The 21,821-nt window shown below is 39.7% G+C and overlaps 1 protein-coding gene across 1 annotated transcript in view; it reads right to left on the bottom strand.

Annotated features, from left to right (window-relative positions):
* Positions 1 to 1,394: 1,394 nt before the first annotated feature.
* Positions 1,395 to 21,821, bottom strand: part of Rgmb (repulsive guidance molecule BMP co-receptor b) — a 25,606-nt gene continuing 5,179 nt past the window's right edge. The window contains exons 3-5 of the mRNA XM_015483888.2: positions 21,750 to 21,821; positions 15,901 to 16,409; positions 1,395 to 2,364 (exon numbers count right to left, since the gene is read on the bottom strand). The exon at positions 21,750 to 21,821 is cut by the window's right edge and continues 194 nt beyond it. Coding sequence (XP_015339374.2) covers positions 1,696 to 2,364; positions 15,901 to 16,409; positions 21,750 to 21,821 — 1,250 coding nt within the window. The 3' untranslated portion in view covers positions 1,395 to 1,695. The remainder of the gene's footprint in view (positions 2,365 to 15,900; positions 16,410 to 21,749) is intronic.

Here is a 21,821-nt window from a genome sequence, read left to right as displayed (position 1 = left end):
GAAATAGAACTTTACAAAATGAGATCTTGCTGCCACTCTGGGCCTCCAGCAGTGCCACTGGTCAACAGGATATGGCAAAAACCATGACCTGGTCAACCAAAACTCAGCATACTCTTGGCCTCAATCATGATGGTATTTGAAATTCTTTTGTTCGCATTTATGTAAACTTGAATTACTAAAGTACAACGGTGCCAGTTTTTCTTGGAACCAAACATTTACAACTGGATATCACAATATAAACCTACCTATCCTGGAGTTAACTTTCTCATTTACTGTTCTTGTTTTTGTTGTTGTTCTTTCCCTTTTGCAAGGGGCACCAACAACAGAATGGAAGAGGTGAGACGAGGAATCATTTTACTCTATAGGGATTTCACCAAGTTACAAGAGCAACTAATGTTCAACTACAGGTGTTAAGAGTATCCGATTTAAAAAGAGAGACTTGGGGAGCATGAAGTTAGGTAACGAGAAATCTGGACTGACCAGCACCACAGGTAAGTGCATGCTGGGTTAGGCCTAGGGGGCTTTTCTGTCCTTAACACCCTACTCCATTTCATCATGCACGAAGACGTCAAAGACTCTCACGAAGACCAGGGAGTAGCGGGCAAGGAAGCACAGAGAACTCTGTGATGGGCTCTGGGTCTCAACATCAAAGGAAGATGAACAAACCCTACCCTCAAATTCTTAAGTTGAGGCAGAGGAGGGGTAATGGGGTGAAGAGAAGGAGAATGTTTCTGGGCCCAAACAGTTAAAGAAGAGAAAACTAAGAACGTGGGCTCCCACAAATTATGAAGAAAGAGCAAGTCATGATTATTACTAAACTTATGGTTTCATATTTTGTTTAAAGGGAATAGAGTTAAAAGAGGGGAAAACCACAATTTAAATTGAGTATGGGATGAGAAAAAATGTGAGAGCTACTGAGATTCAGCAAGATATTTATCTATAAACTGTCTGATATTTATCTATAAACTGCCATCACGAAGGACCTTTCTACCTATGGAAATGGCAGTTTCATAGGTTCAACTTAACAACACATGTGCTTGAAAGAAAATAATTATAGCAACACTCTCTCCGCCTTCCAAAAAAAAAAAAGTGACAGCTGTTAAGAAAGGGCTCCTTATTAAGATCAGCATTTACAAGAGTCAAAAGCACCTATAAGGGAAGAGTTAACTGTCCTTTCCAACTGAGTGAGGGCAGAAGAAAGGGTAGGGTCACACTCCAAAGGAAAGGAGGCAGCTCCATCAGGAGGTGGCCAGTGAAAACTACACATTGTGGCAAATCAGTAGCAATGGGAAAGGGCAAGGGGAAAAGCCAAGAATAGCTACAGACAACTGGTCACCTTCCAAGGGAATGCTGGGTATGGTGTCTGTGTATATGTACTATACATATTAACCAGGTACACACATAAATATTTAATATATAAAAAATAAAGTGCTTTCTAACAGGTTCCCGGGTAGGGACAATTATAAAACATTTCACAAAACTGCAAAAACAAAATTGATACAATCAAAGAACACTGCATCCAACATATGTGAAAACAACCAAACAGAATATGTACAATCTGGTGGTGTCCCAGGATAAACATCCTGTCATATACATGGTATATACATATATACTCTTTTACTCAATATATTATGACAATATATATTTTAAATTTTTGTTATAGACAAAAAATAAAAACAAAACAAAAGACAACCCCTACAAAAACACAATAAGGATCAAGCACATGAGTCCTAGACTGACAGACAAATTGCTGCCACCACGGGGAGTCCCATTGCCACTGCTGGGAAAGATGTGCCAGCGTTCCTTCCTGGGGTGCAGTGCCTCCACATCCTCTAAGGCACTGTGGGCTGCAGCGGTAAAGTTGGCATCACCAGTGGTGAGCAGATCGAAGACACAGGACTGGAAATAGATGTCCTTCACTGGCATCTTCTCATGGCATTGAGTGTTGGCAGTCTCCAGTGTGTAGCCAGGCCAAGCCTGCACCAAGGAGGTGTGAGGCAGGCTGTGCCCCAGAATGGCAGACACCTGGCCCTGCCCATCATCAATTCGTTCGCTCAGGGGGCAGCCATTCACACACAGCTGCAGGTCCTGGCTTTCCTCAAAGGACATGGCTAGGTCCTCGGGCATTCGGATGGCAAGGGTCAGGTAGCGACCCAGCTGTCGCACAAACACTGTGGTGCCTATGTAGCGGGCATGCATCTCCACGTAGCGACCACTCTCCCTCTCCACGATAAGCAGGCTTTTGGCTTCTCCATCCCCACCGCTGGTGGTGCCATCCACAAAGGCAGCTGGTAGGTCATCTGTCACAGCTTGGTATACTTTCTGATCTGTACACTCACGGTGAGCTTTGAAGATGATCGTGATCTGTGGGAACACATACAAAGGTCAACACAATGGGTGGGAGCAGAATGCCCTCCCCCGATAGCAAGCATGCCCCTCCACCTGGAGTAAAACGATTTAAAACAGAATCTCCAATCTTAATGCAAAAACTCCTGTCTCAGAAATGTTGAAAAATAAAGAGTATCTCATGTATTTAGAATTAAAATTTAATATAAACTCAGGGGACCCAAGGAGCGTGCATAAAGAAAAAGGCTTTTTTTTTTCTTTTGGTACTGGGGATTGAACCCAGGAATCCTGAGATATATCCCAAGCCTGTCCTTTATAAAAGTTTTTTTTTTTTATTTTATTTTTTTGAGACTATCTTGCTAAGTTACCCAGCCTGGCCTCAAGCTTGTGATCCTCTTGCCTCAGTCTCCTGAATTGTGGGGATTACAGGCAGGGACACCACACCTGGATGAAAAAAGTTTTTTTACTTTTATAAGACAGAGAACAGTGTTGCTGTTGGGAAACAGGCAATTTTTATTGATAATTTGTATCTGTCTCTTTCCAAAAATGACTGAGACTAGCATAGCTCTGACAGGGGGAAAGAGTTGCCTAAATTATATAGAAAGTTTTAAGGGGCTTAATTAACAATGTATTTACCAGAACTTTGCTTTTTAAAAAGATTCTTCATTGGGCTATCAGTATACCAGTCCTGACTTATCACTGCAAACTTAATGTAAATTCTAAGAGATGAGGCAGAGTATGGAGGTGCACCTCAGAAACAGCTACTAGCCATCTGCCTCAGGGACAATTTCTTTAAGTCTCTCAATCTGATGCTTTGTATCCCCATGACAGGGAAATCATTTGGCAAATATAGCTCCCAACTGCTGGAAAAGACTACACACCCCAGACTTAGTTACAGCAAATGTTTCCCCAGCAGTGCCAGGACCCTCTGACTCTTCAGAGCTCTTCCTAGCCAACTCTCAAGTCTTCAAATCACATACACAATGCAGGGAGAGAAAAAACCCATCTACTGAAAATGTAAATGCTTCCCTTCAGTAAGCCCATTTTCTTCCCTGCAGAATCCTTTAATTAGAACAGTTATAAAAACACAACTAAACTGAACCTTTAACACACCTTTGCCTCCAACATGCAGTAAGGGTAGCGGAAGGGAGGTACCTATGAAGAGACAGGGGTTTGTGTGTCACATAGATGGGAAAACTGCTCCAAAGAAAAAAAGACTACATTTGGAGATTTGTGTTATTGTTAGTAACTGAGGTAACAGCTCATTTCTTTCTTCCCTCTTGAACAAAAAATAAAAGGATCAGGTGACTTCAGTCAAGAAGAGGCAGACAAGCCAAACACTCTGTGAGTGGCTCTGGATGTAGGGAACCTTCCAGCTCCTGCAAGGGAACTAATCAAAACAATAGGCCCTTGTTAAAAAGGCCTGAAAATGCCCCCCTCCAAGTCCTCACCACCACCCTCAGGTTTATGTCTGAAGTTTTTCCCCAACTCAGCCAGAATTTGCTCACACTATTTAATTCCACATGTTCCCACTGGTGTTACTTGACTGGAATTTTCCAGCCATTTCATTTTACTTCAGCCAGTTATAAAGCCAGATCTGAACCAGCTGCACTGCAGCAACTGGTTAAATTCATATCCGTTGTTTGCAGCTGCAACTAAAAGCCAGACAATGTGCTATGAAAATGCTGGGCTTTCTCCCTTCCTAATTACCCTGAGCCACAATTTGATTTCACTACCAGCCTTCTCACATTTCAACACCTCCTTAACAGCCTGAAGGAGGTGTACCAGAGATGATTTCAGGAAATTTGCTGTGCATCCAAGCATAGGACCTTCCAGAGTGAATGGGGGTTTTGAGTTAGATATCTAATGGGACTATAAAATAGATTTATTTGGTGGCTCTAAAGTCAGTTTGACAAGTGCTGTTTAAAGCACACTGGGATCCCTTGGAGGTGAAAAGATAAATTCAAGTAAATTCTGCACCTGAAGGTTAATAATACAAATGGCTAAAATAAGACTAGTAATAGACTTTATATAATCACTATCTTCATTTTCAACTATAACATACTCAGATTAAACAAACTCTTCTATAACATCTAATTTGTCTTTCTAGTTTGACAAACAAAATTATTTGCAAGAACTTTTTTGTTCACATTAGGAAAAACAAAGAGGAATTACTTTTGTTGGGACAACAAGGAAGAGATATCCAATTCCAAACAGGTTTCTGAACAGACAAGCAATGCTCCATACTAAGATGAGTGGAATAGTTCCAAACATCTTAAGAAGCCTGTTTTTTCATTAAGCACACCAATTTCACCTCAGGAACTCAGAAGTCTGATTTCAAACATCTCACGCTCTCAATCCCTGCAATGCCTGTAACACAAATGACAACTCCACATACCTAGAAGGGTCACAGGAAAACCTGACTCCTCTAACATACATACCTACAAAATATTTCAGTTTTCCTCACAGATTCCTGTTTGTCTTTCCAATTTTCTAGGAGTGATTTTCTCTTTTGGGTGAGATGATTTTCACAGAATCCGTATAGAATTACTCACTGAATCAACATGCTGAGGTGATGAATTGATCCCACAGCATGAGTGAGGCCTCCTGAGAGCTCCTCTGTAGTTTAAGTATGTACTGACTAGGTATGTAGATATATAATCAGTGCAAATGTAGAAATTTCTGGGTAATAGAGTCACATGACTTGAGTTTTGTAATGTAATTTCATTCCTCAGAACAATTACAACATGAGCTCTTAAAAAGCAAGCACTCAGCTGTGAAGGGCAACAAATTTATTTTCAGGTTGTCTTCCTCTTCAGAAAAGCAAACTTCATTCATTATTCTTCTTTCTTGTGATACTAAAGATTGAACGCAGGGGTGCTCTACCAGTAAGCTCCACTTCTGCTGCCCACCCCAGACTCTGTCTTTTTTGTATTTTGAGAAAGGGTCTTGCTAAGTTGCCCAGGCAACCCTTGAACTTATAATCCTCCTGCCTTGGTCTCCTGAGTCATTCTTGATAGTTATAGCATCAAAAACATTAAAATTCAGTGGGAGTTTTTGCAACTTCCAAATAGCAGTTATCAGAACATAAAAACAGAATAGTCAAAATCGTATTTAAAAGCTTTCACACAGTATTCAAAACACCAGCTATTCTGTTAACTTTCCCCCTCCCCCATGCACTGATCCATATGCCGTAATAACTCAATTTGGCACATCTGTTCTATGCCACACCATTTATTATTGATGCATGGCATTTCTGTACATTTAAAACATCAATGTCTTTTGTTAAACCTCCCCCACCCAGTCTCTCTCAACCCTACCTTAGACAAACTACTCTAGTTCTCCTCATTTATTTTTAATGTTTCACTCCCTGAGATCTTTACTACCCACAACTGTCTATTAGGAAGAGGAAGATACAGCTACACAACCAACCTCTCCACACATGAAAGGCAACAAAAGAGCCTCTCCTTTCCATCAGGAAAACAAAATAACGAAAGAAAATATATTAAATGAAAATGAACTAGCCCACAACAAGGAAAACAGGACTGCCTCTCTAAGAAATCCAGATATTTTCCCCAGGGACAACAGCCTTGCAAAATGCTGTACATAGGTTTTAAAACAGCAGAATTCCCCAAAGGCTGTGCACTTAACTATTTGTTCATATTGTATTTTGGAAGAAACATTTATTGGCGTTCAATCAGGCCACTTGGCACTGCAAGTACAGGACCTTTCTGGGATCCCCAAATACCAGAACTGGACTTTCAGATGGAGGAATTCATCTCTCTTGGCTTAAGGTGGATCTGGAAGCTAAATTTAAGTTGTCACAGAAATTAGTTTGAAACTTATGGAAACACAATTCTGATAGGTACCTGTTAAAATTCTGCTTATGTCAAAGGAAGTTAAAATGAATTTTATTTCATATAATTAGCTCATATGTCTACTTTGCCACTCTCTGGGTATAATTACAGGCTGAAAAAACAGCAGACTGTGAGAGAGAATGAGACTATACCCTTTCACTCTTACATATGGGAGGGGCAAGAGCTGACAACAAGACCTCTAGAGAGAACAACAAAACCATTCTAGCAAGAGCACACGCTTCAAAGAGAAAAACAGGCTTCAGCTCCATTCCCAACACACTCAAATTCTATTTCTGAGGGTCAATTTCTCCAAAAGTTGAGAAGTGAAAACCCAGGAAGCTCTGAAGCTTCAAAGGCAGCAGAGGGCTTTGAGGCACCTTCCTTGCCAATCCTCCCTAGCTCCACCTGCCCATCTTTTAGGGTAAGTAGAAGTCTGGATCTCAGCTGAAGCAGAGCTACTTCTACTCCCTTCAGGAAGAGAGGCAACTGTCCTGTGGTTACACAAAATTGCAGGAAGATTTTTAAAAAATAAAAATAAAAAGCACATTTATTTAAAAAAACAAAAAACCTTTCTGTCTGAACAATTTCATGCAAAACCCACGAAGGTTTTATATGCACCATATTTCAGAAAAAATGTTGGGCTGGGAAATATGTGATGTCACTGACAATTTTCCTAAAAAAATAAGGAAGACAATCTGTTAGGAAGTTGTGAACTCAGTGAACTGGAATGTAATTTTACAATCACAATTCAGCCTATATATCAAATATCTTACACAGAGAAAAAGACACATAAAAATACAAGTTGTTCAAAAATTTTATTGGACTAGGATTAGATACTAACAGTAAGACAGTACATGTGTTTACAAGCTGAATGGCTGATTTAAAATATTATCATCATAGACGCCTTTTAAGTCTTAACTGAGACAAAAAAAAATCCTACTACCTTTAAAACATATACCAAAATATGTAGGTTTCTCTACTCTCAAGTCTCCTTCCATGGAGCTCTATTCTTGGAGCACTTACAGGAAGGATCCAGAGAAATGGAATGGATCACACTTATTCTTCAGTGTTGCCCTAGGTAATAAATACATGCAGGAACAGGGGCTACCTTGGCTGCTCGAGGGGTACTTGGCAGCAGATGGAGAAAGAAAAAGCCAAACCAGAAGGGAAGGACACCCACAGCTGAAGGCTGCTAGGGTGGTCCGGAGAAGCATCAAGCTCACTGGCTGGAAAGAACATTCAAGAATGAAAGGGAAGCTGGCCCAGGGATGACACATAAAAGGGACAGGCACAAAAATGCTGACTTTCAAAGAGTATTTTCTATACACTTAAAACAAGGAAAGCTGAAGCACAAATAGGCACAGAGACAGGGAACCTGGCCAGCTTCCTTCTATACAACAGAGTAACGTGACACTGAGCAGGAGGAGGAGAGGCCTCTAGGCCTGTAAGTCTCAGTTATTCCAAAGACTCCAAAGAGGTTTTTTCCCTCAGCTTGTCTGCTGTGCTCAGACTGCACTGTGAAGAAGCCAGCCCCCAAAGGAACTCCCTATGCTTACAGATGTGAAGGTAAGCATGTGAGGCCTGCCTTACAAGCCTGGGCTGCCACTCCTTTTTAGACTAGAGGCTAAAAATATTTTGAAAGGTGAGAGCCTGGGCTAACTAACACTTAGTTGCTCAGAATCTGCCCCAGAAGGTCTTGCCTTCAGGCATCCTCCGGATGGGAGCTGGGGGGGCAGGGCATTGGCAAATGCTCTGTGCCTGGGTTCAGTGTGGTTTTTCCCAAAATGGGTGGCAAAGAAGAAACCACAGCCCTTTTGATCACTTCTGGGTTTTGGGAAGCGAGAAAAAAAAGATAAAGTGTCTTCACTAAACACGCCTTGTCATTTCTAAGATTAAGGTCTTTTTCTCCTCTTCTTTTTGTAGTACTGGGGATTGAACCAGGGGCACTCACAACCACTGACCTATATCCCCAACACATTTATTTATTTATTAGATACTGGGATTTGAACCCAGGGCCTCACACATGCTTAGGCAAGCACTCTACCAACGAGCTACATCCCAGCCCTCTTTATTTTTTGTAGTAGTTTTTCTGTTGGCTTCAGTTAAGGTGGAAAAACAGTTCGCCTTAACTGAAGGCCAGGGCCTTGTGCATGTGAAGCAAGCACTATACTTAGTGAGCTATATCCTCAGGCCTATTTTTTAAGTTTTGAAACAAAGACTATGTTCCCCCAGGACAGCCTCCAACTTGTGATCCTCCTGAGTGAGGATTATAGGTGTGTATGCCCATATCAGGCTCTAAGTTCAATTTCAAATCCCCATGGTTACAACAAACAAACAAACCCCTTGAAAATTTAGGAATGAGGTGATAAGAAGTAGTGACCATGTATTTCAAGAAGCCACTTAAAGGAATGCTACCCTATAATATCCCTCTATCTTCATTTTCCCTGGACAGAGATAGAGAATGACATCAATACCTCATAGGTACACATGGGTATGTGTGTGCTTGTGCACACGCGACTTAAATGGAAAGATAAACCCCCACCCCAGTTTCAGGAGCACATGTAGAGCAGATGAAAACTTTTGAGTTTAAATGCTGTCATATCAATTCTATCCACAGCACAGACACCATATTCCAACATGAAAGAGACCCACCAGAATTAGCCAAATGTTCTTTCAGCTCCAACTCTCAAAATAACCAGCCTAGTGGAGCATAAAGAACTCCCTTCTCCACAGAAACAATTCACCTAAAGTTCTATCTAGACCCCAAAGGACCATGTTTTTAATGCAAGGCTGTTCGGTTAAAGTCTGTATCTTAGATGCATGTTAGCTGTTCTTGTTACTTATCACTTACGGACAAGTTCTTAAGTTACCCCACCTCCTAGAACACAAAATTCAAAACAGTGGAAGAGCAAGTTCTTCCGCAGTCAAAACAAATAAAGAAAAAATGGTTAAGTAGCATTTTTCATTGTTCAACACTGTAGGTAACTTTTTACATGCCACATTCCACATGGGCAGAAACTGTTTTGTTCGCCTTAACTGAAGCCAACAGAAAAACTACCAACGATCCAATGTTTCCTTCTCGCCCCTTCCCCTGAAAATGTTGATGCAAAGAAAATTCAACAGGGCAGAGAGAGACATTTGGAAATGTGACAGAAAAACAAGTTCTAACTCTCAGACTTGGCCTGGTGCCTCTGGTTTAAACTACAGAGGGGTGAAGGTTTGTTTTAAAGCAGCAGAGACCTATAGGACCCTCATGGATTCCTGCCTGGTTTGAGAGTCCTTGGGTTAATTTCACTTACAAATGGGGAATTTTGAAGGTCTCCTCCTTCCAAACTATATCAGGGACAGAGGAAGACACGAGGGATTAGAAAGCCTGTAAAGACTGTTACTCAGAGTTATGTTAATGCATACAGAGAATATAAAAGTGTGCCCTTTTGGAAAAGTGTAGCATAATGAATAACCAAGGTTTGCCCATTCACCTTACAAAATGACTTTTCAAACTTCTAGGTTCATTATATGGCTAACAATTTCTCCTTCTTTCTCCGCTTTCTTTCACCACATGTACTCTGAATTTTTTTTTTTTTTTTACCTCCAGGCACTCTACTGAAACTATATGAAGCAAAGTTAAGTAGTTCCTGGGTCTAAGACCTTATAATCCAGTACAAACAAGAGCTATGCAGGAAATAGAGAAGGACAAATAAGAATACTGCCACCTGGAATTGGAGCTGATTTCTGCCCTTCTAAAACCTGTCCTTTAATGTTAAAAGAACTGTTTCTATAATAAATAAAGTCAGGAAAGATAAGAATGTGTAACATATGGTTTCAGGAACATTTTAAAGATGAAATGGGATCCTAAAAAATGACTAAGAACTGCTAACTGTGGAAACCCCGATGCAAGTGAGGGACCACCTTGACTGTGGGAGGTGGAAAGAAGGTGTGCCAAATCCCAGGAGTAAAAATTTGACTTGTGAAAGCAACCAAGGCAGGGGTGTGCCCTGGTGATGGTTTGGGGCAGGTTTTTACAGCAGCTGATCTCTCTGGCCTGCTCTCCCTACCCTTTGTGACACTCTGTCAGCCTACAGAGTAATGTCGCTGGGAACAAACTTATGAATGCAGCTCATCAATGTGCTACAAAGAAACTCTGAAAACAGATGTGCTTATATACAAACCCCATACTTCTCCACTGAAAACTATAAATTTCAGTTATGTGCTTACATTCAGGCAGAGGCTATTATTCACCCCTAAATCTCTTAAACACAGTGGTTCTTTTAATACCTAGTATTGCGAATGTAGCACCGAATTAATGACACATTTTATCAGACAGATTATTATACTTAGGATGGGTTATAACTACAAACTCCTTTCCCATATGTTCCAATGTGTCTCAATGAGTCTTATAACTTTTTAGTATCTCTATAAAGCAAAGTGGATCACCATAAGGGATTAATTTCTATGAGACAGCAATAATTACCTGAATAATACATGGGATAATAACAAAACTAAAAAACAATCTCAAATTTAAAGAATTACAATTATTTGCAAGACAGTTTGTTCTGTGAAAGTGCTCTATATTCCCTAAATTTTGTGTCCTCCCTGCATATCAACACCACATGCATGAATGTCACCCATACATTTGAATCACAATTCTGCCAGTGAGATGGAGGAGCATCTTTCTCAGCCTATAAATATGAAAGGATGGCTACTGTGTAGCTTACATGGTCTTGGAAGAGATGCTAAAAACATAATGGGCCGCAAAAATAAATAAACGAATAAATAAATAAATAAATAAATAGGTGTGGGGTCAAGAGAGGACAAATTTCTAAACACTGATCCAGAGATATACTTAAAATGACAGTTGAAAGCCTTTGCAATGCAGATAAGTCTGGATGATTGTGTAACCAATACAGAATGATCCAGAACACTGGTTTGCCTGTCCATATGATACTGTGGGAAAATACCAACATACTAAGAGGCATCAGAAAGGAAAAGCAGACTTACCTCATGTCTAGGAGCCTACATGAGAATGGAGATTCATTACCATGGAAAGCCTTGCATTATACAGTTTGAGAAAGACATTAAATGAAAATAAACAAAACTAAGTTTTTCTACATCTTTAGCATTTGTAGTAAAGTTCCAGAAACTTCTAAGAAAGTAGCTACAGAATTTGAAATTTCTGGATAATTATGGAATTAAACACCACACACACACATCCCTGATGGGTAGGGCTTCCTAATGTGTTTTGGACAGGTACTGGGTGCTGCCATGGGATTACCAGGAGCTGGTAGCTCATTGCAGGAGCAAGGGTTTACAAGGCACCTCAGAGAATCCACACTCCAGGTCAGCATGAATTTGGTTTGGTCAAGCACAAAAAGCAGACCCTTTCCCAAATGCCAGCTACTTTAGGATAAACCCTTCTTCCACCCAAGGATAAAATTCAGTAAAACAGGTAACAGATCACAACAATTTGTTATTTTGCTTTACTAAGACTGAAGAATAGTACAAGAAAGCCAGAGTGGCAGAAAGGATATGACTACATTAAAACTAAAGGAAAGATAAAGCAAAAGCATTCAAATTGATTGCAAATACCAATTACTAAAAATACCACCATTGTTTGGATTATAATTTAGTAACAAATTCCTGAAATTTTATTGAAAAGGAATCATTTAAAATGCACTTCAAAGACTAGTGTATTTTGTTTTGGGTTTGTTGTTGTTGTTGTTGTGCTTTCCTGCAATGTTAAAGATCAAACCCAGTACCCTGAACACAACAGGTAAGAATTCTACTATTGACATACGCCTCTAGTTTTGGTAAGGGATAATATATGCTACTAGAAATACACTGGTAAAGTGCAGAATCCTTCCATAAAATAATTTACCCCCTCATCATTTCCTATGCTCATGGTGTACACAGATCCTTACTGAATACCTTTGTTTGAAACAGAGACACACAGATACACTGAATGAACTAGGGTTGAGACTAAGGGGGTGGCAAAGAATGTGGAAGAGAAGGAACAGAACCCAACCACCTTCACCAAAAGATGATCTGGCTCTCTTGCGAGTATAAGGCCCAGGTGAGCTAATGACATAGGTCCTCTCTGGAGCCTACAAAATGTGGGTTACCTCCTCCCTCCAAACAAAAGCTGCTTTTCTTGCCAGTGTAGCTAACTATGAGTTCTATGCCCGCCTCTCTCATCTCAGTCTCCCCCAGTACCTACATGCCTACAGCTGCCTCTCATGACTAAAGGTGGGGAAGATGGCCCAAAGCTGATGTGGATCTTAGCCGAGTTGTGTAGGTGTGCCAGAAACCCCTGAAGCTCTGGGGTGGAGAGATGAAAAACCAGCTCTGGCTTTCTCTTCAGTAACACATCTACCTGGCAAGCTGGCCAACTGGTACAGACTGCTCCAGAGAGCCGAAGCATAGCAGGCTGGCAGAGAGCATAAACAAAAACACAGAGTCCCCTAGAAAGCATACCTGCGCACACCATGACCACCTGGAAAACAAGCCTTGCTTTTCCCAGAGAAGGTGAGGAGAGGGCCATGGAGCAGAGAGAACAGTGGAGAAGAGGCAACATCACATACCACAGGCCTATCTGCCTTAAAACTGTCACTTGTTAGGGAGGAAAAAAAAATGCCAAAAATGACCCCTTGAGGACAAATGACTTCTTCCTCTTTCATTCTGCTATTGGTCTTTTTTCCCATTTTGTCTTTTTGTGATGAGAGAAAGGAGGTTATTCATAGGCAGGTAGTGCTCACTAAGTTTGCTGGAACATGGCTTCCAGAAGAAGCTGGGCTTTCAGAACTGAGTTGTCTTAGTGACCTCACTGAGCAGCATACCCAGGGTTTAGTGCTCCAGTTTGGTGCTGAAGGCAGGAAAATGAGTGAGTGTTAAACAACAATTTCACTATCACAGCTGGCAAACCAGGATCCATGATATCACCAGTCATTTTTCAAACCAGTGACACTGGGCATATGGGTTATTAAAAATGCTTGACCACACAAGGATGCAGTATCTGCCACATGTGGTGCCTAGTTATCCAATAACTGGTCTACACATGTGTGCGAGTTCTCAGTAGGGGGTGGGACTCAAATGAAAAAATCTTGCAAAAGACTCTTTTTTAGAAAGAACAACAGTACACAACAAGGAAAAAAAATCAAATCTTGTTTGAAATTCATTTTGTATTTTTTGCCTCAAAGTACTTTTATTACCATCATTTTTTTTTAAATGCTTACAGTCTATAAAGGTTTTATTTTGGCACTTGATGGGTGAAAAGACATCGTACTGCAATATTTTAGGCCTCTGCGTGGTTTCATCAGCATATGTCACATCAGCCTTGAGACAGGCCATCATGAGTAACCTTCCAGATAATTATGTGGGCTCTGGAGAGAGTTGCAAAGAGGAGGAGGGGGGAAAAGCCCCCTCCCCAAACCCCAAATCAACAACTAGAGGTTGTGAAGCCATAGAGTAATTTGCTGCTAAACAGCATGGTCACCAGATGTGGCAAAATACTTTCCAACAGTGCAATTAAAAAAACCACATACTCTCATCGACCCCTTGAATTTATGTAAGAGGACCACTTTTCTCCCCTCCTTTTTGGAATGGGTAAAATCTCTGATACTTACCAAGCAGGGGGAGAAAATAAAGCCATAATTTTATTTATTTATTTGCTAAAAATTATGATAAATTTTCTAACTGAAATGGAATTATCTTAAGTGCTTCACTGTACATTGTTCCATTTATATAATATTAATACTTGTAAGGTTTCTGGTTATCCCCTAAATATTTTCACCATAATCATAAAATATGTAAACTTTAAAGTTAAATGATAGACGTGACATATGACTGGATGAAAGGCATGGAAAATAAAACTTTGGACTTGTGAAAAATAAAAAACTACTATTTTTGTATTCACACAGCTTTTATTAATCTCTATAGTCTTATCTGAAGTTGATTTTTCCAGTCCATGATTATTTGAATAACTGATTATGACTTCCTCCATTTCCAGTTCCATTCTTGAAATTTCAGTTATCCACTGACTCTGACTATTCCCACTTTAGGTGTCCTATAATTCTGCAGGAATGATGGAATTTTGGTTATGGTCTTTTTTTTTTTTTTAAGAATTTCTTTTTTTAGTTGTAGAATTTCTCTTTTTAATTTTGTTTATTTATTTGTTTTTTAATGTGGTGTTGAGGATCAAACTCAGTGCCTCACACATGCTAGGGAGAACTCTCTACCACTGAGCCACAACCCCAGCCCCTGACTATGGTTTATCTTGTAACTGAAAAATTTTTATCTTTATGACATAACTTAAAATAAATACATATTTTGAGATCCACATAGGAAAAAATCTTTGCATACTTATGAAAATCAGAGAAAAAGTTTCTTTTGAGATGTAGTATTTGGTAAAGCAAAAGGCAAGCTAGAGCTTTTACAGAGAGTTGAAGTATAAACATTTAGGAGATCCCCTTAGATGTCTGGACTAGGGTTAACAGTCCTCTTTTCTCAGAGAAATGACTTTTAATCTTAGATTTGTGGCACCCCTGGGTGTCTGCAGATATCTCCTGAGGTGTTATAAAATTACCTCCATAAAATGCCAAGTCAAATAATTAAAATTCATTTTAAAAATATACCGCATGTGTTTGGAGGCAAGGGAGGGTATCCTGGAATCAAAAGAACAGTCATAAGTATTTCAAAAGCTTGATCCCCATCAATTATATTTTAATCTAAAGCAACTTATGAGTAGATGTAATAAATAAAGGAAATTAAAGCAAGTGAGATGGTCTGAAGCCATATGTAGGGTTTTGTGGTTAGGATAACAGGGAAGGAGGTGGTTTTATTTGGGACTCTCTTTTAGTAGAATGAGTTTTTTACTTTCTTTGCTAATGATTAAATTAGCATTGAATGGCAATCGGAAACTCCTCTCTACCTATCTGAAGGAAAACACTGGTGCCTGGAAGCTGGTGTCGAAGACCTCTGAACAGTGTTAGTGCTTTTTAAAATAAATAAACATGAGCTATAGACAATGGACAGAAGGCAGTGTAAACTTAATTTTGCCAGCTTTTCCCTTAGCTTCTGATTTACACTGTTAACACAAGGCCGGAGATTACATGGGAATTATATATCACTGTTCTGGAATATCCAATTTGTAACTTCATTGGTCACCAAGAGGTTAGTAACTAAAACACCATTATGGGTTTGCCATTGGGAAGCTTAGCTTATAGCTATTATGTTTTACTATAGCTTTCAAATCACCAATAAAATATGTTTCCTTATGGGTCACTGCCCCAGGTTTCACAGTTTTCTTTATTCAAATGCCCACTTCATTCATCTGATAAGTCTGAACATGGATTTCTTCAAGAAGAATCACACATATGCACTCAAAAGACATCATGGAAAAAAAAAACCCACATTTTTTTCATTAAATAGGCCTGCATTTTCTTCCAGGAGAAGTCCATTTCACTGTTTTCTTTTATTTTTCATGTCACTGTCTATTTAAATTTAGACCCATACTTTATATTCCAAAGCAAGTTCCTTACTGAATTCTTTATCAACTCTGTTAATTGCATTCCAAGAAGACATTAAAATAATAATAATAAAGATTCCTCTAAACTAAGCCTTTTATACCACATTTTGAAAGTTGTCTGAATCAAACATCTGGAAGTTATGAGTAGAAAGAAGGAAAATAAGAAAGCACACTTGCCTTATTTGTAGCAGTGGCACTGGATCCAGGGACCACGGGCACATTCGTGACTTGAACTGAAAGGTAATTATTATCTATGAGTGGCCAGGCCCCTTCCACTTTGCACGTTTGGAAGTGATCCTTGAAAGTTCTAAGGTGAGGATCTCCAAACAAGCCACAAAAAAGGTAATTGGGAGGGTTCTGGTCCCCTCCCTTATGTTCTCTGGCTCCTGTGTGGCTGTGATAGTTGCAAGGGTCATGGGTCACTTCAGGGTTGGTAGAGGATGTGGGTCCATCCTTGGAACAGTTCCTCTGGCTCATGAGGTCACTGATACCTAACACAGCAGAATGGTATACCAGGTTGCCACGGCAGGCTTTTGAAGTTCGCTGGGTGCAGCCAGCATAGGCACGCAGCGCCTTGCAAAACTCAGAGTCAAAGCCGTCAATGGCAGAGTTCAGGTGTGAAGTCAGGGACACAAAGTCCGTGGTACATTTCTGGATTCGACATTGGGCCGGCTGTTGGCAGTCACCTATGGGAAAGAAGATAAGACGGACCGTGTAAATGCTTCATAACTTCCTGAAGTACATAGAAAAAGACATTCTCTTCTGGGAACTGTTTGTTCTATCTCATATACTCCTATTTTAAGAAACCTTCAGAAACAGGGTTGTATTGTGCTCCCATGTCTCTTTCAAACTAAGCCCAGGAGAAAAGCTGTATACAGTTATTTAACTTAAAACTTCAACACATGAGCCACTGTGAGTGAACATTAGTCTAGTTTAGTGCTCCTGGGTTAAAATGATAAGGGAATAGTAACCGAAATACTTTATCAGGTTATAGATTTTGAGAAAGATTCTCTGGCTTTAAAGTAAAGCCAAAGACACAAACTTTGGATTTTGAAAAGTACTTGAATAATTTGCTTTGGAAAGTATTATAAGAGCAGCACTATGTACAAAATCATGATTAAAGCCTCCACATGCAAGGAAGGAGAAAAATCCTAAATTATAGTATGAGTAGTTAAAACACCTTTACATGATTCTATATACAAGGTACAGGTTGAAAATACCGAGAAAAAATCCAGGTACTGAGTTATTCTAACTTTCCTGCAACAAACTGGATATAGTCACTGTTTCCTAGTTTCTACAAAACATAGGTGCTCTGTTAAAAAATACAGTGATTCATTTGACCAAGCTATCTATTTATATCTCCCTTAACATCGCTGACACTCTAAGATTCCAGCTCTCAAGCAGATCACAAGTAAAAGCGCACTAAATAGAAAAGTACATGCTGAAATTATGCTGCGCAGATGATCCAACCATGTTTTTTTTTTCAGAAAGAGATTCAGAGAACTATAAAGCACAGAATTCCCTCAGAATATATAGACCTTACTTTTTTTCCCCCTTAAACCAACATCCATATAAACCTAATAATTTAAACAAAGCTAAAATGAAGGAATAAAAACCCAAGTATTACTGTCCTGTAGTTTTTAGAAAAATCGATTTCCAAATTATCTTTTTTGCCACCAGCCTCTCAAACAATTTATAAAACCTCTCCAAAACATACAGAGAATCCACAAAAGCTGAGCACAGTGGCACACACCTGTAATTCCAGTAACTCAGGAGGCTGAGGCAGGAGGATTGCAAGTTTGAGAGAGCCTCAGCAACTTAGGCTCAAAGCAATTTAGCGAGACTATGTCTCAAAATAAACATAAATAAATAAATAAAAAGTGTTGCTCAGTGGCAAAGTACCCTTGTACCATTAAAAATAACAAGAACAAAAAGAGAACTGACAAGAATGACAATCAGTGTTGTGTGCCAATCGATTTAATATTCTGTTTCATAAAGTGGGAACAACAGACTTACTGAAAAGAGAAATTCTGGTCTTTATCATCAGTCTCAAATTATATAGAAATGAACTGTAATATATATTTATGTTACTTAAGAAATTTTATGTCTTTAAGAAATAGAGGAAGCCTCTTCATCTCTTCAAGTTTTGGGTTCCTCATCTGAGAATTGAGGACGCTATTCTAAGATGAACTTTGGGAAAGGGGAGAGTCACCACCAGTGGAACTATTCATAAATATTTATTTAAATATATAAATATTTCAAATATTTTATTTTAGCAGTTTTTTTTTTTTTTTTGTACCAGGGATTGAACCCAGGGGCACTTAAATACTGAGCCACATCCTCAGTCTATTTTTATTTTGACACAGGGTCTTGCTAAGTTATTGAGACTGACTTTAAACTTGCAATCCTCCTGCCTCAGCATCCCAAGCTGCTGGGATCACAGGTGTGCGCCATCGCACCTGGCCCAATTCTTTCTTTCTTCCTTTCTTTTTTTAAATTCTGAGACAAGGTTTTGCTAAATTACTGAGATTACAAGTATGCATCACTGCACCCACAGTAAACTGCTTTTAATTGGAATAACATAGCCTGCAATCTCTGTTTCTAGCTTTAATAGTAAGAAAAGGATGGGCAGGAACAACCACTGATGACAACTTTGTCAACATTTTAAAATTTCAAAGACCAAGGAAGGAAAAATATTGTACTCTAGACTTTGTATTCAGTTTAATCTGAATAAAATAGAAGATCCGGATTATTTTAATATTGTGGAGCTGTGTACTTAGAGCAATCACTAAATCACTTTTTTTTTTTTTTTAATCACAAAATCACCTTCATATGTTTGGCCTATTTTAAGCTTTCTCAGTCCAAAGCTGACCCAAGCAGCTCCAATATTGATGTAATTAATTCCTCTCTCCAAAGCAGATCAAGTCTATTGGAGCTAAAAACAAAATCAAAAACAAAACAAAAAACTTCCCAAAGGCTTTAAAGCCATTTTACAGATAGGAAAACCAAGGCAAAGGGCTATTAAAGGCCTCTTTCTAGATGGATCACAAGCCAGGGTGTAATTAATGTTCTTCAAATCTCCTTTTCCTTCCACCACAGCTCATGCCTCCCTTAATTTCCCAACTCTTAACAACAGTAGTAAATGACAGCTGAAGAAAAAAAAAAAGTCCGATGTAACTGTTACACTGTTACATTACTTTTAAAATCAGATTCATAGCAAATAGAAAGCAAAAACTAAAAACAGGGCCATGATCTCTCGGTAATCAACGGTTCTTATACTACAAATAAATGAGAGCACAAAAAAGTTTCCACTAAACTTGCAGTGCCTATTTGTTCTTTTTATGGTCTATAAAATCTATCCGAGCATACATTTACTTATGATTATCATAAAATATCAAAAGTAAGAATGCCTTGGAAATATAGATGCAACTGTTCAGAAGGGAAAAGAAGCAGACTTTAGACTCCTGGCTCCCTTTCCTTTCTTCATCCCCAACCTCACTCTCAAACTTTCCATTTTTCATAGCATATAGGTGCTGATTGCTATGAGAAATCACAAGCAAAATAGAACTGCTTCTTCAGAGAAGGTTTCTAACAGCCTTTTGTTATAAAGATTATTGGATGGAGAAGGGCTACCTAGAGAGAAAAGTGCTTTTAGGTCAGCATTTTCAGCTCCATCTCAGGCTTCTGTATAATGACTAATTTGTAGCATACACCCAGAAATATCCAGGCTTCATGAATTTATAATGACAATGCACACTTTGCCTGTTACAGGCGGTAAAGTAAACCTCCTGTCAAAATGCCAAGACAATGCAGAGTAGAAACAATCTCAAGGATGTAGCCACGAAGGCCCTGAAGTGTATGAGTAAGCAAGTAACTTCCATATTGGATCTCCATTTAGGAACTGCAGAGGTTTGCTAAAAATAAATACACACGTTATGTATATATAAGTAAATAAATGAAAGCTATTTCTCAAGGGCAGAATTTTTAATTTGCAGTTACAGATTTCTTCATTTTGGGGTCAAATCATCTACAATCAGTGTGACAGTATTTTCATGCCAGTTACTGAAAGTGCTAAAGGACTTATAGGTCTAGTGCTTTCATTTTATTATTTTTTAATGAATCAGACATAAAGGCCTCTCACCATTCAAGACAGTTTCCTTAATGTCAGAACTGCATGTGCGAATCTGCAGCACAATCACCAGTTTATAATAAAAGAAAGGAGATATGCTGAAGCTGAATTGAGTGAACCATATGGGGTGCTGAGGCAAATGATATGGATCCAGACATAAAACATATGGTAGTCCATCTGCATAGAGCACTGCTAGGCTTCCTACTATGGGAAACAACCCCTGCATTTCAATAACATTCTCTTCAAAGAGATCTCTCAAAAGGAGCCCTCTTTTCTATAACCAGATTAATTGTTTAATTCCAATAAATTGTCCATAGAAATTAAGCACCATAGCACTTGGAGTTGAATCTAATGGTGACTTTAGCAAGGGCACACTGAGATAATGATAGGAGCTTTATGTTCCAAATTCTTGAATTTCCCAAACCAATTTCATATGCCTTTCATAAGCCAGCATGGAAATCTTCAAGAACCACATTTGGATCCTGTCATAGGACCCTATGGCAACTATTGGAAACAATGTTCAAGAAGCCACAGGTTGGTGGGGGAGGGGTCCACCCTCCACTTCAGTTTCCATATAAAGAATGTATACTTTTGGCACTATGGGCACATACACCCCACCCATACACTTGCTTCCGAATATATCTTTTGGCACATTAAGAATTTTTCACAAAATTGCAATGCACATTAGTATTATTTCCTAAGGTGCTAAAGCTACTAATGAAAACAATCATTCCAAAATTCTCTACTACATTCTTTATTAAGACTTAAGTTTCCCCAAGTGACAGTATTAAAATGCAGCTACTACACCACAAAGGCAAAGTTAGGCAAACTAAATTAAGTCGTTTCCTTAAACCATTGTTTTCCATTACTTAAAAATACCTCCCAGATTTTTAGAACCTCTGATTGTGCCTCAATAAATAAGTAAAAATTTCTGCGCGCAGTTGGGTGGCGTTAAGGTTCATGATTCTTCAATCAGCGCGTTGTGACTGCTGTTAACATAAACATAGGACAAAACGTCCTAGGAGAAAAAGAAACTTATCAAATGTCCTGTTGTTCTCAAACTAAAATCTGCGTTTAAAATTTGAAATTAATATATAAAAATTCTTTGTAAATTCCTCATTTGTAAACAGCGTCTTGGATTTCAATGAAAACTCCCCCCACACACACACAAAGAAAAATGGGCATCACACGTTAGCAGGGTCCCTTGCAGGCTTACTTCCCTAAGAACTCATTCCTTAGGGCAGCCTCGACAGGGCAAACGCCAACCTCCAGAAGGCAGCATGCTATCTGTCAACCTCTCCTGGAACCCGAAAACACGCGGCTAGCCAGGAAGCACGAGTTTTGCAAGAGAGGCAAAACGCTGAATTAAAAGCAGCTTTGCTAAAACCGAAAGAAATCCCTGTTCAAATAAGTTTAAGTTTCTTCAAGATTAACCCCCAGGTTTTTAAACTCTGAAAATCTTTCCATCTGGTGGGCTTCCTTCGCCTCGCCGCCACCCCCAGCTCCAGAGAAGCAGTACAAGGCTCCTTGTCTCCACTTCGAGGCGGCGGAAACCTGATCCGAGCCTGACTTTCAGTAAACACCAATGCAGAGAGCAATAAAGCATCCGGAACATTTGTCTCGGGCGCACAGTCCCCGCCCGCTAAATCTTTGATAAGCTGCTCTAGGACGGGAGATTTATCAATGGTCCGAGACGGTGGCAGGGAGGGCAACGTAGAGAGGGCTTTCTCCGCGCCTGGGCGCGCCGCGAGCCGGGCCAAGGTGCGTGTACCGGGCTCGAGAGGCCTTTCCCGGCGCTCCACGCAGCCCTTCTGCCCCGGAGAGCGCTTTCAAGACTCAGGCTGTTGGAGAACAAAGCCCTCGGCCCGGGCCTGGTTCTCCCCCGCGCGCGTCGTACCTGCGTGGAGCAGCCCGAGGAGCAGCAGCAGTAGCAGCAGCGCCAGCGGCGGCGGGCAGAGCCGGGGGCGGC

Source organism: Marmota marmota, unplaced genomic scaffold (genome assembly GCF_001458135.2).
Source record: "Marmota marmota marmota unplaced genomic scaffold, marMar, whole genome shotgun sequence".
Taxonomy (NCBI): Eukaryota; Metazoa; Chordata; class Mammalia; order Rodentia; family Sciuridae; genus Marmota; species Marmota marmota.
The sequence above is the reverse complement of the archived record's forward strand: the minus strand, read 5'-3'. Positions and strand labels throughout refer to the sequence as shown.